The sequence below is a fragment of the Ctenocephalides felis genome, unplaced genomic scaffold (assembly GCF_003426905.1).
Source record: "Ctenocephalides felis isolate EL2017-DRISC unplaced genomic scaffold, ASM342690v1 CF-g0.4_SCAFFOLD_03571, whole genome shotgun sequence".
Lineage (NCBI taxonomy): Eukaryota > Metazoa > Arthropoda > Insecta > Siphonaptera > Pulicidae > Ctenocephalides > Ctenocephalides felis.
In genome coordinates, this window is record NW_020539725.1 from 17,472,370 (window position 1) to 17,490,209 (window position 17,840).

Here is a 17,840-nt window from a genome sequence, read left to right on the forward strand (position 1 = left end):
TTGGAGAAATGAACTCAATTGGTTAATCACTCATTGGAATGAAATGAAAATTAAAAAAAAAAAACGTTTTGGTCATATTTAAGAAAATATAATAAGCCGTATTATATCATTACTGACAATTTTAGGTGTAAGTTCATATACTTAAGTATAAGATTATAGTTTAACTTTATTACTATATTTGCGTCTCTATTAGCATAATGTGTTTTATCCCAAAAAAACATAGAATACTCGTATATCCAAAACCATACCCAGAGCAATTTCCACATCTCCTAATTCATTCTTCTCTACCATGTTTCTCCATGGTATATATTCGAGTCTTTTTGGAACAATATCTTTCTGAGAGGGAATAAACGTGATAGATTTAGTATAGCACGGTCCATTGAAGTGGATATAGAAGAGGCTATTATTATGTTTATTTAGTCTCCACAAAAGATATTTATTTTCTATGAGGATAGGTGGCAAATATACGATTGTTTTATAAAGATCAGACTGCTAGGAGATAAAACACTAGTGGACTGCAAATAATGGACAGGTCACATGGAAAATTTACAGATGAAATTATAATGGATAATATATAGTACTTGCAACGCAACAGTTTTATGTACTCGAACTTCTCATTTTATGCTGCCTAAATTATTAGATAGAGTTGTTTCATTTTTTAAAGATTAATTTGAACATTATATAATTAGCGTTACAAAAATAAATGTTGAAAATAAATTAATAACTACATGACTTGGCTTTTAGGCTAACAATTATAAATGTTATAAATATATAAATAGGTTTCTTAATTATAAATTTTACATAATTTATAATCTGCAAAAAATACTTTTCTTCAGTAAAAATTCATAAGTTACGTCTGAAAGCACAATATATATTATATATAAACTTTAGAAATAATTAACAAATTCAAACTTGGCGAATCATGAAAATTAATTGTAAAGTAAAATTATTGTACTATCACGTACCTCAAAAAATTATGTAAAAATAGTCATCTAATGCTTATAAAAGGCAATATATTTAGGATAATAAATAATCTCTTGTCTAATCTAATAAAAAGCTTTCGCATTTATTTCTATTTGTACAGAAGCGAAAATATCATATTTTTTATCTCCGAAACCGAACGCTTTTCCGCTTCTCTTGGTTTTAATTTCTTTTATTTCCGGAGGGGTCACTCAGCCAATAAGTGACAATGCTGTCACGATTGTAACAAGTCAAGTCCAACAACAATTTGGAGTGACGGGACGGGACGAAACAACACAGAAAATACATTTAATTTACTTCTTTGCGAAGGAAAATATTGATAAGCTGGACAGTATTAATGGGATTGAAACAAAAACATGTTTTCACAAAAAAGTTAATTAAAAAATGAATGCAAAATAAATAATACAGAAGTTTTTTGATAACGTTTATATTTAACTTAACATTTGTTGGCAAAACGTTAAAGATGTTATATTTAAATACCTCATATTTTTTAAATATTATTTACCTATTACATGATAATATATGTACTTATGTAATAAAAAATAATAGGTATTATTTTTCATTAAAACATGACAATCAGAAGTGTGAAGATATTTGGCTGTAGTGATCTAATAAATTATTTATACATAGTAATTTGAGTTTATTGATATAAAAAAATTGATTTTTAAAAGAAAATTAAGATTTAAGACTAAGAATTCCAAAAACCGCTTTTAGTAGAAAATATCAGATGTCAATAATAGATTAATAACTAGTGGGGTGGGTGGCATCGTGCCTTAAGGCAAATTGCTGGATTACTGAATGTTTTCAAATAGATTATTATAAATATTGTAACATTGTCTAATATTTATAAATATTATATAAAATGAATTGCAGAGTTGAAATTATTTGTAAAGTATATTAGAACTATAGTCAGAATTAAAAATAAATATTTTCGATATACAAAAAACTAAAAAAAAAAAAAAGACAATTTTTTTTTCCAAAATCGATTATTTTGTTAAGACAAGCAGAAAGTTCTTTGAATCATTTAAATCGGACGCTTAGTTCTCTCGAAAACTGCCATTTTTTACATATTTAGCTCCGTACCTTCAAAATGGCTGGGCCTGCCTTTGCCAAAAACTAATAAACACTTCTCCCAATCATTACTAATTGAATGTTTTTTAGATCATTCAAATCGGATACTCCGTTCTCTCAAAAATACGATTTCTATTTTCTGCACTCTTTGCTTCGTATCTCCGAAACGGCTGGACCTGCCTTTGCCAAAAACTAATCAGCTCTTTTCCCTATCAATAGGAATTGGATGTTTTTTGAACCATTCAAATCGGTTGATCCGTGCGCCCTAAAACGTGACTGGAAATTTGTATCTACACATACATACACACACACACACATCCATTTTTCTGAGGTATGCCAAAACGTTCAGAAACCTTCAAAACGTCGAGAAATGTAAAAATTTTCAATTCCGATTTTCGGCCCATTACAATAACTTACCCTACGGGAAGTTAAAAATACCGATTCATATTTTGATTATAACGAAATAAGATATATAAAATTTAAACTTTGTCGACAATAATACGGTAAACCGAAATTTTATGCTAATAATTTTTAGTACTATTTTATATTACCTGTGAAAAATGACTCAGCTGCACATTTTTATATACCTGCAGGACAGTAGCTATGAAAACATGATAGTTTACATGTCTAATGTAAACTTTGTCTCGAGACAGAGAAATATTATATTACCGTTTAAGGTCCTATTGAAAAACGTCTGTGACTACTTAATCCTGTTACAATAAGCCTCTAATAACCGCAAATGTTAGCAAATCTGTGATTTATTAGTTTAATAACAAGTGCATTTAATTATTTGTTTTGATGGATAGTTGTTAAGGTAATTTATAATCTACTATTTTGGTCTTATTAAAATCCCCGTCAATGACTACAGAGATAAAAAACTAATTGTTTTCGTTTTCATGTTCAACCTTGGTTGATTTTTTGTTACCTCAGCTTTGTGAGGAAACACGTAGCACTTTTTATTATAATATAGTAGGTATAATTATATTATTTCCAATCAAATTAATTATCCAATCTCGCGAAGAAAACTTGATACAAAATCCTATGTAAACCAATACTAATTAAATTACCGTTATTCGATGTGGTAACATAACTCCAATATCCTGGGATAAAATGAAAGAAATCGCGCGGATGCGACGTGTGCGATTTGACGTCCCTCACTCTTCTTAGGCTTCTTTAGGTCTTCGCTCCTGGTTAACATCGGCCTCGGGCTTCATTAGCGAATGACTTTGACTTTGACAACTGACACGTAATTGTACGCCGAATGTTCGTTCGTTTGATGACATAGCATATCGTGACAATTTCCCCATCAATGGAGGAACGAGAGTAACTTGAGATACAGACTTCGCGAATATTATGCGTGTAGTAATATATATGTGGGGGAAACCGGGGGTATTTGGCTTAATTCACTTTTGTATTTATTAATTGATTGAGCTATCTAACAATAGGAGTATCATAATCGTCATAATGGGCAGTGTTTTAATACAATAAATGAGGCTGGGTACGGTTGTGGCAGGGTACGGTAGTGACAGTCGTCATAACAACTAAACTATAATGATTTTTTATAGGCACCAAAAGGAGAAACATAAAGTATGTTTGTTCGAACAAGCTTCCAATACATTTCTAGTAAAAATGTCGAAATAAATCTCTTTTAGTATCTATACATATATAATAGATAGTGATGCTTTGTATATTATTTTTGAAAAGTACATTAATATATACACATAATAATACAATAATTTATTATACATTACACATGAAAATGTATATCATTACTTATTTGCTTTGTAAAAAAGCAGTTTTAGAATGAATATCAAGTGTTATTTAATTCAATATTATAACGAACAACAAAAATTGTTTTAAAATATTTTATATGTTAGTTGTATGATGGTGGGCATACAATACGATATACACAATAGAATTAAGTTATACTTTACTTATTTTTTAGAATCACAAGACAAGGAACGTTTTCAATAAAGCTTCTTACCCAATATTCAATAATATATTAAAAACTTCTTGGTGATCCTAAATGTTTATGTTTTTATTTTTTTGGTACTAATTGTGTTTCTATTAAGGTTTATACATAAACCAACATTTTAGAAAACCGGTTTTCGAATAGTATTTTTAAAAAAAAAATCGGTTTTGCGAACCGGTATATTTGCAAAAGTGCTTTTCAACGTATCAGATAGGCGTTTGGCCACGTTTTCAATATTTTTTAAACATTATACTTACAACCGGTTTTTCAATTTTGTAATTTTCTTTAGGAAACCGGTTTTTAAAATCGACAAACCCTGATATCATTTAGCATACCATTGTATTCATATTGGAATTAATTGTAAATGATTTGTATTGTATTACTTTTGCATTGGTAATAAAATTAACAAAGCTGACCAAGTTAAAATGTTGTGAATATTTAAAGTATCTTGTACAAATGTGATCTAACAACTTTTTTTCAAACCGGTCCACGCGCAATATATTTATATTTATATTACGGATACAGGATTAAATTTAATAATTACAGAATATAAATTATCTTAATTGGATTAATTACAGTAAACAATTACAGTAAAATGCAACTCTAAAGCAATATTAAGCCTAACATTAGTATTATGTAATTGTTATGCTTATAGATCTTGAGATTCTGATGGTAAAAAAATCCTTTAAATATCCGTTACGCAATTTTCCTTTGAGTCCAATCTGGAAAAAAGTAATTAAGGGCAGTATCAAAAAAAGAATATAATGTGAAAATAATTGTAATGATAAAATACTTAGGATAGAAAAATGTTAAAATAATTTGGAATAAAAAATTATAAAAATAAGGAGAAGAGAAAAAATAATTGTAAATATAAACTCCATATATTTATTTATAATACTTTATAATACTTTTCTTAAATAATTCTTCATTTTGCCCTTGTTTCCCCTATGTGTAGTATAAGGTTCCCTAAACGATAATGTAAAGAAGGCATATGAAGCGAAAATGGAGAGAACAGTTGTTATCGTCGGTGATAAGCACGTTTTGGTACTCGACATATGTGATTTTGATTGACGGGCTTTGAGAGATTTATTATTGGAAAAGAACTCGGCGAAAAGTAAAATGATCAAGTACATGTTCCTTATTATTTTTTTTTATTATTTGATATTATGTAAAAGATAAACATTAATTATTTACATTTTTGTAGTTATATAGTTATTATTAGTAAATTTGGTCAGTGCCAAAAATAATTTAAACTTTCTTTTCGTTGGTGGGCAGATTAAAAGATTATTCATTTTTTTGGCTTACTATATCATGACTTCTAGTTTTTTTTAAATTGAAGTAAACATGTACCTAATATACTTGAGTAAGTGAAAGTGAACAAATCCAAACTATTATTAGTAGTTACTAGCAAACCGGGCGAACTCCGTTTCACCACCAGATGTTTCATGTAACATTTTGTTTGGTGATTAAAATATGAAGAAAAAAATGGCCTGCTGTTGAAATTGAATAAAACTTTGCACAATACACGTGATTGATTTGAAGGTTTCCAATTGAAATGTTAGGAAACGAATAGCTTATTTTTTACTTTTTTTGCACAATTTCACAGTGAACACAATGCCGGTTTGTCACATGAAATTAACTGAGCAGAGAACAATGAGTAACTATCAAACAAATTAGTAGCAGTCAAACAACAAATATTAGTTTGTAGTACATGCTAAGTATCAGAGGTGACGCTGTATGTGAAAAAAGAAAAAGTGTTTTCCGCTTTTCTGTTGAAATCTTTCTTCAATTTTCTTTGCTATAAACCTTACGGAGTCCGAGACCTTTTCAAAGAATGCAAAATCGTCGAAATCGGTTCGTGCGTTCTGGCAGAGAGCAACTACTCTGTGCAAACAATCCAGAAACTAGCTGTAAGTGGAATTCTGTCTTAAGGCAATTAAGGCATCGTGCCTTAAGGCAAATTGCTGGAACTTCCCGTACCAAAATTTTTTTTTTAAAAACGATTAAGATTTTTGAAAAAAATTTACTTTGAAAAAATAAGATTTTTGAGAAACTATATATTGGACAAAAAATTACTTTTTTTGAAAAAAAAAATTTTTTTTATTTTTTTTTTTTTAAAAAAATGTTTTATTTTATTTTGACATATTTTGGAAGATCTAAACTTTTTTTCAGAGCAATCGTACTGCTTTAACTGCATAAAGACGAAATATCAAAGCCCGTAAGCGCCGCGTCGCCGTCTAAACGCGTAAACATTGGTACGGAACCCATAGAAATGTAAAAAAAATTTATACTTATTGTTAAAATCTCTATAAAATATTTGATAATTTGATGTGCATATGTCTAATGATCATTTTTGACCGCCAAATGGCATTTTTTTTTACTTTTTTTTTCAGATGTCCGAAACCGTTAGACCTGCCTTCATGAAAATTTGATCAATTCTTTATCTTGTCAATACAAGTAAATGTTTTTTGAAATATTCAAATCGGACGCTCCGTTCTCTTAAAAACTGAGTTACCGTTTTCGGCACTTTTGCCCCGTATCTTTGGAACGGCTAGACCTGCTTTCGCCAAAACTAATCAGCACGTCTCCTTATTAATACGAATCGAATGTTTTTTGAATTATTCAAATCGGTTGATCCGTGTTCCCGAAATCGTCGACGAAAATTTGTATCCGCACATACATACACACACGCACATACATACATACATACATACATACATACATACATACATACATACATACACACACACACACACACACACACATACATCCATTTTTTCTAAGGTATGCCAAAATGTTCAGAAACCTCTGAAACGTAAAGATATATAAACATTTTCATTTTCGATTTTTTTGCGATTACTATAACTTGCCCTACGGGAAGTTAATTACAACGGTGTGACTCTATCGTCCTGGGTGGATTTAAGTGTCTAGACACAACACAACGTTCAGCCCGGGATCCCGATCAAACCCGGAGCCGAGATTTTCCTTCTTCATCCAGCTGGATTATTAAATTTCCCTCGTAAAACCTATAGGTTTACATTTTTGTATATTTTGTTTTTTTTTTTTTGTTGAATTTCAAAGCCGGAATTTAACGAGAAACGAGAAAAATATTTTGATATTCTTATGGTTATATATTGTACTTTTCTGTCTGCCATAGTATTGAAACAGCAATATAATAATGAGATGACAAGATTTTACAATTTGTATGTTGTTTTAAGATTGTAAATGTATACCACTATCAATAAGTGAATCTACACTAAATATATTAATTAAATTTACTAATAATAATTAAAAATATCAGGAACTAGTAGAATAACTGTAAAAAAAACTGCATATTATGGACATTTTCGAATTTTCTTGCTCCCAAGGGCTCAAATGGTTCCAAATTATAATGTATATATATATATATATATATATATATATATATATATATATATATACATATAGTAATAGATTTATTTAGCAATCAGAAAATTGCAATATTTTTATAAACTAAAACGAGAACTAAGTGAAACATTTATAACTTTGAGGCAGGTTTGATTATAATGTGATATAAGCTAATGTGATAACATAAAAATGCTATAAATTTAGAATTCTAAGAAATCAAGAAAAATACAACGGTAATACTGATTAGGTTATTTATACAATAATAGAATTTTATTTGTGCTATCGAATAATAGTATAACACTAACAAATTTTTTTTTAAATTCAGTTAGTAAAAAAATGGTCGATGTTCTATATATAACATAACAATTGATTCTTTATTATCCTAAATACTACTTGCTGTATTTTTAAGTTATTGAACTGTTAAAATTTAGTTTTGCGAAAATAGGAAAGTGAATTTGTGATATTACTTCTAAAAACTCTTCTTTAATGTATAATTTTTACATGAATATTTTATATAAATAATATAATTTTGTGATAACCCCACAGCATCGCTTGCATTTACGTATATTAAATTTGATTCATCCAAAAGGACCGAAAATAATCTCAATACTCCTATTCCATTAGTTTCAATTACGACAACCTTAAGTTTCTTCATTGAGATATTTTTTATCCGAGCTCTTAGTGTATTCAAATTCCTTACAGACATCTAATAATAATATGAGTATAAAATAAGATTAATCATCCAATTTTACTTGACTAGACATTAATAATTGCCATTATAATTTGAGTACATTCATGTAGATTTCTTATTATCTCCGTATATTTCAGTTCATGTATATATGTGTGATAAATGATCCAGAAACACATTTCTCAACAGGAACCAGGACGTCTGGTAAATTTCAGTCATTTCAAAGATAATCAAATCTTGTGAATGATAAAACATTACTGGTTCTATTTGTGACTCTCTTAGTTTTATCAAAATAGTTTGTAATTTAAACAGGGTTATTAGTTTTGTTATTTATGGAAAAATCATGTAACGGGCATGGGTTACGCAAGCAGAAATTGATTATCTTGGTTGAAAGTATAGTGAACTATTTTTGGACAAGTGAGATTAAAACTGCCTAAATTTTAAGTGATGTTCAGTTAATTGAAGTAATTTCAAGGAAAAGGATGAAGGTGTTAGTGGTATAAAAATAACCAATGATTTATCAGCTACATTATAAATTATGATTTTTTCGTGAAATTAACAGAAATAAATTTCACTGCAAAGTGATAGTGAGTTCAATATTGAAATAGTGATTATCAGCAAAATTTTAAATTATGAAAAATCTTCAAATCAGAACACTTTTTTCGTAAAAATTTATCGTGAAATTACCAGGATTATGATTGTTGCTTAAGAGTGATTTGGTTAATATATGCGAGTTCATTCTCTAAATCTTTAGCCAAAATCCAATTATAGATATAAAAAGATTAGTGTAATATTTCTTTTTCCAATTTGCTAATCTTCTACAGAGGAATAATTTTACATTTTGCAACAATGTGCAATATTACATTAATATTTAAAATTTATGGGTAAGAATGAATTAAATTCATTCAGAATTATTTTGATATTTTGAGAAATCTGAAAAAAACTTTTTGCGCGAATTATTAGAACAATAATGTAGACCGCATTAAGTTACAAATCCCAAGAATTACTACGCAATTTTATTTAAAATTATATCAAAACATAAATAAAGTAAGCACGACGCAATTATGAACAGAATTACTTTATACTATGAAATAAAATAAAAACTTTTTGGGCAAATTATTAGCTAAATAATTTTATTTGAAATGGTATAAAAATATAAATTAAAGTAAGCAAGACGCAATTATGGCATCAGAAATATATTTATTTGAAAAATTTTAATCGTTTGATTCAATTTTTCAATTTTCGAATGGTGATATAATATCAAAGAAATAGGATCAGTATTCAGGTTTCCGAAAATTCGATTCAGGAAAAGATTTAAAGCTAAAATTAAGGAATTTTGAAAACTTTTATATAAAAATGCTGAATTCGAAAAAATAAATCATTATTTAAATGATATAATTAAATGATGCTGCAATATGACAAGTTTTTACTTTTTTGAAAAGGGAAATATATATTTAAATAGCTATAAATCCTAGTAGATCCTTCATATCGGTCTTATTAATAATTTGAAGAATTTTATATTCTTGGCGGCCGATTATAATCAATAACTACATTGATGATTAATATTATAAGTAATGAACTTTATCTATATAGTTAAGGGCTGTGGTAATGGAATGATAGGAAAAGATGCAGGAAATTCGTTATCAGAATAAATCCCTCTGAAGCCGAGATTGACATGTGGATATCCTTGTTAATAAGCGAGCTCTTCCATGTATCATACATTTGACATATTTGGGGAGTTACCGAAAATGATGAATTGCTCAGGGTGTACTCGGATTTCTTATTAATGGATTTGCCAATTGACGGTCAAAAATATAAGAGCACCTTCGAATAATAAGAAAATTTATACAATCTGAACCAAATAAATTTGGCATATTTATTTTGGAATGAGATTTAAAAAAAGATCAATATCAATTAATCAACGCTCTTCCTAATTTACATAGTAATATTGATTGCTCTTTTGGCTTTGGTCTAAAACAGTGCTTAGCTTAATGAAATTCAAAGGCAATTTTTATCAATCTTACATTTAGTAAGAAAGATAATGAAATACAAAGTTCATACTACTTTTTTATATGATTGAGTGAAGCATAATTATTGGATAGATACATAAAAATAGAAAAAATAGAATTAACTCAGGGTGTTCTCAGATTTCTTATTAACGGATTTGCCAATTGTCGGTCAAATATATAAGAGCGACTTCAGATTCATAATAATAAGAGAATATTTAAGTTGGCTACGTATATTCTGAACCAAATGAATTTGCTTCAAATATAGTTCAATCAACGCTCTTCGTAAATTAAATAGCGATATTGATTGCTTTTTTGGCTTTTGTCAAAAGTACTTAGTATAATGAAATCCAAAGGAAATTTTTATCAGTGAGCAATGTTAGAATATGTAATAAAAGATAATTAAATACAAATTCATAATACTTTTATTATATGGAGCTAAGCGTAGATATCTAAGAATAGTTTTCCTAATGGAAAATTCTCATAAATAATGATTCTACAATCAACGTTTCACGTATTTGAAGAATGAATGGAAATTTTATTTCGAATACAAATATACTTATTGAAAAGCTTTGATGTATAAAATAGCTAATTAGAAAAAGTAGAATTGTTCGAAATTATACGGAAATATATTTTATAGTTATTACTGTTCATAATTAATTTTGAAAATACAAAATTAAGCTACAGTAAACCAAGATGAACAATTTGTAATACTCTTAAAGGTTAAACTTACTGAAATATTTATAATTTCATGTATTACATTTGGTCAACTTTATAAAAGTGATAATGATAATGAAATAAAAAATGCATAATACTTTTATTATGCGAAAGAGTTAAGCATAGAAAACTAAAAATAGTTTTCATAATGAAAAACTTCAATAATGATTCTACAATGAATGTTTTATGTAGTTGGAGATCGAATGGAAATTTAAGATAAATTACACGCATAATTGAATAAAAATTTTCGAAGTGGTACGGAAATATATTCAAAAATTGATACAAAAAAATAGTATATACTTCATTTTAAAAATGCAAAATTAAACTTTGCATTTGCAACTAACTTTTCGTTTTCTTATATGAAGATGCATATCAGCTGCAGTAAACAAAACTGAATTATTTACAATATTCTTCAAAGGTGAATTGAACAAATCATTTAACATTTTATAGATATTTGTTGTGTTCATTAATTTTTTAAAGATGATTAAAGTGAACTATTCAATAAATATTGTTGAAATGAAGCAACGTAATATCAATAACGAATGTTGGAGTTCAATGCCTAAATTAAATTTATCAGAATCTTCAAGAAACAAATTTAAATTTAGTAAATTGCAGTGAGTTATAAAAGATATTTGGTGTTGAATGTGATCAAATATTATATCATTAAGAAATAAAAGTAATAGTGAATAAAAAGCTATAAACCGGTGATTCAGATTAATACTTAAAATAGCTTCATTAGAAAAAAATGAAGTTGTTCGAAATTATGAAGAAAAATGTTTAAAAGCGAATACAAATATTCGGTAATGGTAATCAAAACTAAAACATCTGCTATATTTCTCAAAGTTAAATTTATTAAAATATTCAACATTTTATAGAGTTTTGGTGTATTCATTAATATTATACTTTGATGTACTATTCAAAATAATTATTGATAGAAAAGAGCAATGTAGTCTCAATAACGAATATTGAATTTTCAACGTCTCACAATATTATATTTATCAAGATTTTAAAACAACTAATTGAAATATTATTAAATAAGAGTGATCTATACAAGATTGAATGTGATAGATTAAAAAAAAAGATTAGTGAATAAAATTGTATAATATCGAAAACACTATAAACTTATATTTGTGTTGTAGAAAGCGCTTGTCAATACAAGTATTGTACTATTCGTGTGTGTGGAAAAAGTAAATTATTACATATAATTTTATCGAAACTGGCTGCTTGGGCGTCGTAAACTTTTTATCGGCTATTACGAACTGTCAACCATGTTATAATATAAGAGGCTGTATCGTAATATCAAGAACGATGGTCCATTGGTTGTGCAGACGTGCCCGAAGTTTAGTCCGGATTATAGCTTCCGTGTGGCGCGGACTCCAGACGCAAATGGGATGCGTTGGAGGACTCGATTTTACGACGTCTGCTTGTGCAACTCATGGCCGTGGGGGTTTTGATGCATTTTGAATAAATTTACGATAAATTTTATTATTTGAGAAGATGGAAAGTTTTTATAGAGATTTCATTGTTTTCTTCGATGCTCTCGGAAATACTATCAGAGAAGTTTATAGTTATTGAGAATAGTTGATGTATATCAACATTGGTTTGTGGATCATTTACATTATAAATTTACGTTGCATGAAATTTTGTTATTTAAGATAATACAAAACTAATTATAAACATTTTATTACCACAGATATAAATAATATTAATTATTCATAAATTTCAAGTTTGGTACTGTTTGTGCTCAAATATTCAATGGTTTCCAAATAATTTTTGAAAAGTAACTCTTTCGCTTCGAGAGTGTTTTACGCAGGAGTGTCGCTGCTGTACAGAAAGGCGCTCATTAGTAGTGCCATTAAACGTACAAGACACAGATATATATTTTAAAATATTTCTATCATTATCAATAAAAATGTGTTGAAAAATTAACAATTAAGCTTTTGATGGGTTAACAATTACAATAAAGAGAATTGTAGAAATTATAATAAATAGAATAAAACAATAGAGTTCTCAATAGTTTATTCTCATAGTGATAAATCAAACACAATTCGTCGTCCATGGACGACACTCGTACATACAGCACCTCATTTGGAAGTCATCCATGGACGACATTCGTACACGGGGCACTTCACGCAGATGTCGTCCATGGAAGTCATTCATAGTGAAAGGGTTAAAAATAATAGACAAATGAAAATTTGAAGTTTTTAGGAAACATCATACATAGGTACAATACCAATACATTGTTATAAAAAGTTAGACTATCTTACATATAATTTGATTTAAAAATGAATATTAAATGTTCCTAGTTATTTATTTTATTTTATACTCATAACTAAAATATGCGAGTTCTGATACAATTCTGAATGTTAGACAAATCACGTTTAAATTATTAAAATTATCAAAATTAAATCTTTTTAATAAGCAATAATCATTCGTTTGGCAATTTCAAACTGTTTCAAAAAATTTAAGTATCTGCTGAAAATAAATCTATACATAACTGCAAGCGGTGATTTAGTGGTTTTATTTATTTATTTAAAAAATTGTATAAAATATGCCTGTGATAAGTTGTTTAGGCGCAAATTACGTCTGAATGTTACCTATACTGTTTTACTCTTTTAATAACTACATTATTAAATACTACTATGATCTATAATTATTAGAAAAATGATATAAACAATAAATAAATAATTTTATATTATTAATATGTTAAGCCCTTGATATATAAAATGCTTCAGCTAAATTGAAGTTCCTAGACTGATGATCAAGCTTATATTTTAATTTGTGTTACATCAGCTAGGCTTTGAGTTTTCATATTAATTTGTTTACTGGTGGTGATATTGATATTGGCTAGTAACACGATTATGTTTATATTAATTTATTCAATTTTAAAAATATGGCATAAAAATTCACAATATTGAAATTTTGCCTTAAAGGGGCGGATTACATATATAATTTAATACTCCTACATAGAAGGAATTCAGGAATTTCTTATATTTACGCAGATTTTGCAACTAGACAAAGTTCATTTTTATGGAGGATAATAGGATTTGTAATGAAAGATAAATATCTGCAATAAGCAATTTGTTTTTGGATTGAATGGCTTGTGAATTTACTTTATTATTATACAATGCATTTATTTACTTAGATTAACTATTATAATGACCATAAAAATTCAAAAACAAAAAAATGTTAATATAAGTTGTCTATTAAGTTTAAAATATGCAATGCTTCATGATGCCAGTTTTCTTATCACCTTTCTAATGCGTTAAACCTAATTCATAAAATTTTATTATATAATTTTACCGCTCGCTTTTAGTTCATTTAAAACCGCGACGCGTTCAAAATTTTATAATATCATTTTTATCGGGAAAAAACACAAAAGAAATATAAAAAAATCGTCGCAATTTTTTTAAATTTTTTCTAACGCGTACTTCCAACTCTTTGTTCGGCAGATGGAGGACGAGGGAAACCATGGCAATGATGACACACGCTGCTTCATATTATCTACTTTGGCAGCCCAGCAAAGGTCCAGAGTTTCTTGCGTGCTTTGCGACGATATCATGCCTGTGTTTGATCGCTACCCACTGGTCGATGGGACCTTCTTCTTGAGCCCAAAACAGCACGCCAAGGGATGCCAGGAGGTAAGAAATATTTATTATTAATAATTGAGGAATAACCACTGAAATATATGGTTGTAGTTCACCTATCCATTTTTGCATAATAACTATATTTCTTCTTCACTATGTACTTACGATGAGTGTTCATTTTCCATCAACTCTAAAAAATATGTCAGGCCTCTTACATAAGCCAAATTGAAGATATACTTTTAAATAAAATAATTGATTAGATTGGAATAATATGATTGAATTATAATTTAATTAATCACAAGGAGAGTGTTGTTAAAAAAAAACATGTTGTTAAAAAAAAACACACAGTTGTTAAAAATAAAACATGCCTTTGCAACAGCTGGACCGACTAGGACAACTGATTATAACACAAACTCATTTTCTTGTTTCTGCTTCCAACAACCCTTCTAGGTAACAACTGTCCACCCAACAAAAAAGTAGACAGAGAGCACACAACATTTTTTAACAAGTTATAATCGAGAATATTTTTCTGAATAATTTTCTGATTTTCGAGAGTAGAGATAGCTTTCAGAGTTTATGGTGTTATTATTCATTTGAAAAACCCACAGAGAAATTGAAATAAATAAATATTGTAACTGGGGATGTTTTAATTGGGAGTGATTGTGGATACAAACTAAATTCTCATTATGTCGACTATTTCTATTATTAGCTATGAAAAGATGGCGCCGTTGTATGGTGTGTATGTTGATATGAATGATAGTATGAAATTATATAACATTTCTGTGAATAATCATCTATTGGCATTGACAAGGGTTATTAATGTAGATTGTTATAGTTAGAAATCATATTTACATTTGAGCGTTATGTGGACTGTTTCGATTGTTACCTATGAATAGATGGGGCTGTTGTATTGTGTGAATGTTGGTATGGATGATAGTATGGGCATACATAAGATCACTGTCGATAGATTATCATGACAAGGGTAGTTAATGCAGAATGATATAGTTAGAAACCATACGTAGATAGAGACTATTAGTGTAATTAGTGATGATAAATGAATAAGTACACGATATGATATAATTATGCACTTAGGTTTTGAATATGGTCATATTAGTTAGAATTGCAATGAATTACAAGTAATAACAATAAATATGATAATTAGTTTCGAAAATTCAGAAAATCATGTATATTGCACTAAACACTAATGTTTGTTCGCTATTTTTAAAACAAACCACAATTAGTCACTTAAATTTGTCGCTAGTCGAGCTCATGACGAGTATATTCGTAAATCACAGAGAAAGTTGCGCTAGTAAGATATCGGATGAAAAATATGAGTTTATTTTACTAAATTCAATAATGTTATCACTACATTTGACTTCTTTGTTAACATAAGAATTAAATTAAAAAGGGATTACATTCAATTAAATATGTACATGTAAGAAAATAAGGAGAGTCTTTGATGAAAAGCCAAAACTATTTGCAAAATAAAAGTGGAAAATGTCATTTAAATAGCTAATTCTTAATTGTTATTGGTTAAATATATTATTTTCACATTTCGGGAAGTTCATGCAACTAGCTTTAAGGTAAAATGCTACTTATAACTACGTATTTTATACAGTCCTAGTCTCAAAATATTTAAAACGACTTGACATTCCAGATTACATCTTGTTTTATTAAAAAAAAAATTTAATTGCAAATGGTTACTGTTTTATACGAGTGACGAGAATACTCGTCAATACTCAAATCTCCGCCACTTATCAATGACGAGTACATTCGTCAATTATAGTTAAATGGTTAATAGGATTCTTTTTGATTTCGATAGGTTTCGGTTTTCTTGAGCAGAATTTCTTATGTAGATATCAAAGCTAAGTTTTCTCGAGCCCTTCGTCTATTGCGGGCAATATCCCATCGACAAAACGTCCGACGTTTGGGTAACACGGTTGCGGCGTGTCTGCGTCACGTAACAGGGTAACAGAATCGCGTTAGAGTATTGTTCGGCGAACAGCAGACTTGCTTTTGCGGTGGAGGCGCATAATAAAATAGCACCTGCTGTATTCGTGCATCGTTTACTTCAGGACTGGCAAAGGAATATTTTTAAGACTTATATATAAATACTAAAATTGATGTAATAATTATTATTGCAGGCATAATGCCTTACATTTTCTTTAACTAAAATTTATTTATTTTATTCTCAGCAATAGTTTTAATATTAAAAATCATGAAATAATTTAAGTTTTAATTGCTTTAATCGTTATTGAAAAATTCTTAACTTTACTGGTTGTTGAGATATCGGTAGTGGACCTTCTTACCCGCTCTTATCTCTCCCAGTAATTTTCTGAACATATTTCGATAGTGTGTTGTTCTATATGTGTTGTGTGCAATAAGTGCTGTGATGTATTTTACTAATACAATACTGATATGCTTATAAGCTATATATTGCAATGCTGAATGGGATATTTTACTCGATGATATATTATTAAAATTTGAACATAAAAATTTCTATGTGAAGTAATTAGTAGTTGATAGTGACCTGTTCAAATTTTATTTTTAATTAAACGCAATTTAGTAAAAGCGTTTTAAATTATACAAAAAGATATTTTTAATTTGTTAGGCTGAATACGAAAAAATTAAAAGATACTAAACTAAATTTACAATATTTATAAATAATAAGTTTATTAAAAATATATTAACTTTTTGGGAAATTTATAAACCCTGGTTTTAACTTTTTGCAAGCTTACATACGTGAAATATATTTCGTGGGAACACAGAACTATTGCTTATCGATTTACTAAAGATGATAGAAATTGTTTCTATAGAATAGAATTTATTCTTTAAACATACTTGCTTGATGAAAATACTGGTTTCTAATATATTACCGAGTTTAATATTATTTTTAAATTAAATGATTTTAAATTCATAGAAGATTATTAAATTTTGCAGAATTACAAAACATTTGTATTGCGAAAGAAAAATAATATGATTTAAAATACATATTTATAAATTATTACAAAATTTGTAACAGCAAACATGTTATATATTATTGTGAGTCAAACTAGTACTGACACTTATAGTATAAAATTTGTCATTGAAACATATTGAAGAACCCTGCATGATTGGCAGGTAACTCAATATGTGTAATTAATATACATGTTTTACATGACATAACATCCGACATGATTTAAAAAAGAAAACAATAAAAATACGACACAGACACATTGCCCCGGGCTATAACATAATATCAAGCAATGAGTCTTCTGTCTTATATAGACTAGAAACCCGTACCTGAACAGAAGTATCCAGGTGTGAAATTACAGCCGAGCGAAATAAAAATAAAATAAAATTGAGACGTTACAAAAAATAAAACGAAAAACACAAAAAATAAACTGTGTCGTAAAACTTTTCAAAGAGAACCCTGCGTTGTTATGTCTATA

General features: G+C 28.3%; 2 protein-coding genes across 3 annotated transcripts in view; one reads left to right on the top strand and one right to left on the bottom strand.

The window, feature by feature from the left end:
• Positions 1 to 17,840, bottom strand: part of LOC113386798 (headcase protein-like) — a 675,189-nt gene that overhangs the window by 162,853 nt on the left and 494,496 nt on the right. The gene's annotated exons all lie outside the window — the stretch shown is intronic.
• Positions 14,275 to 17,840, top strand: part of LOC113386799 (headcase protein-like) — a 32,552-nt gene continuing 28,986 nt past the window's right edge. Inside the window, exon 1 of the mRNA XM_026624556.1 lies at positions 14,275 to 14,463. Within this exon, the coding sequence (XP_026480341.1) occupies positions 14,275 to 14,463 (189 nt within the window). The remainder of the gene's footprint in view (positions 14,464 to 17,840) is intronic.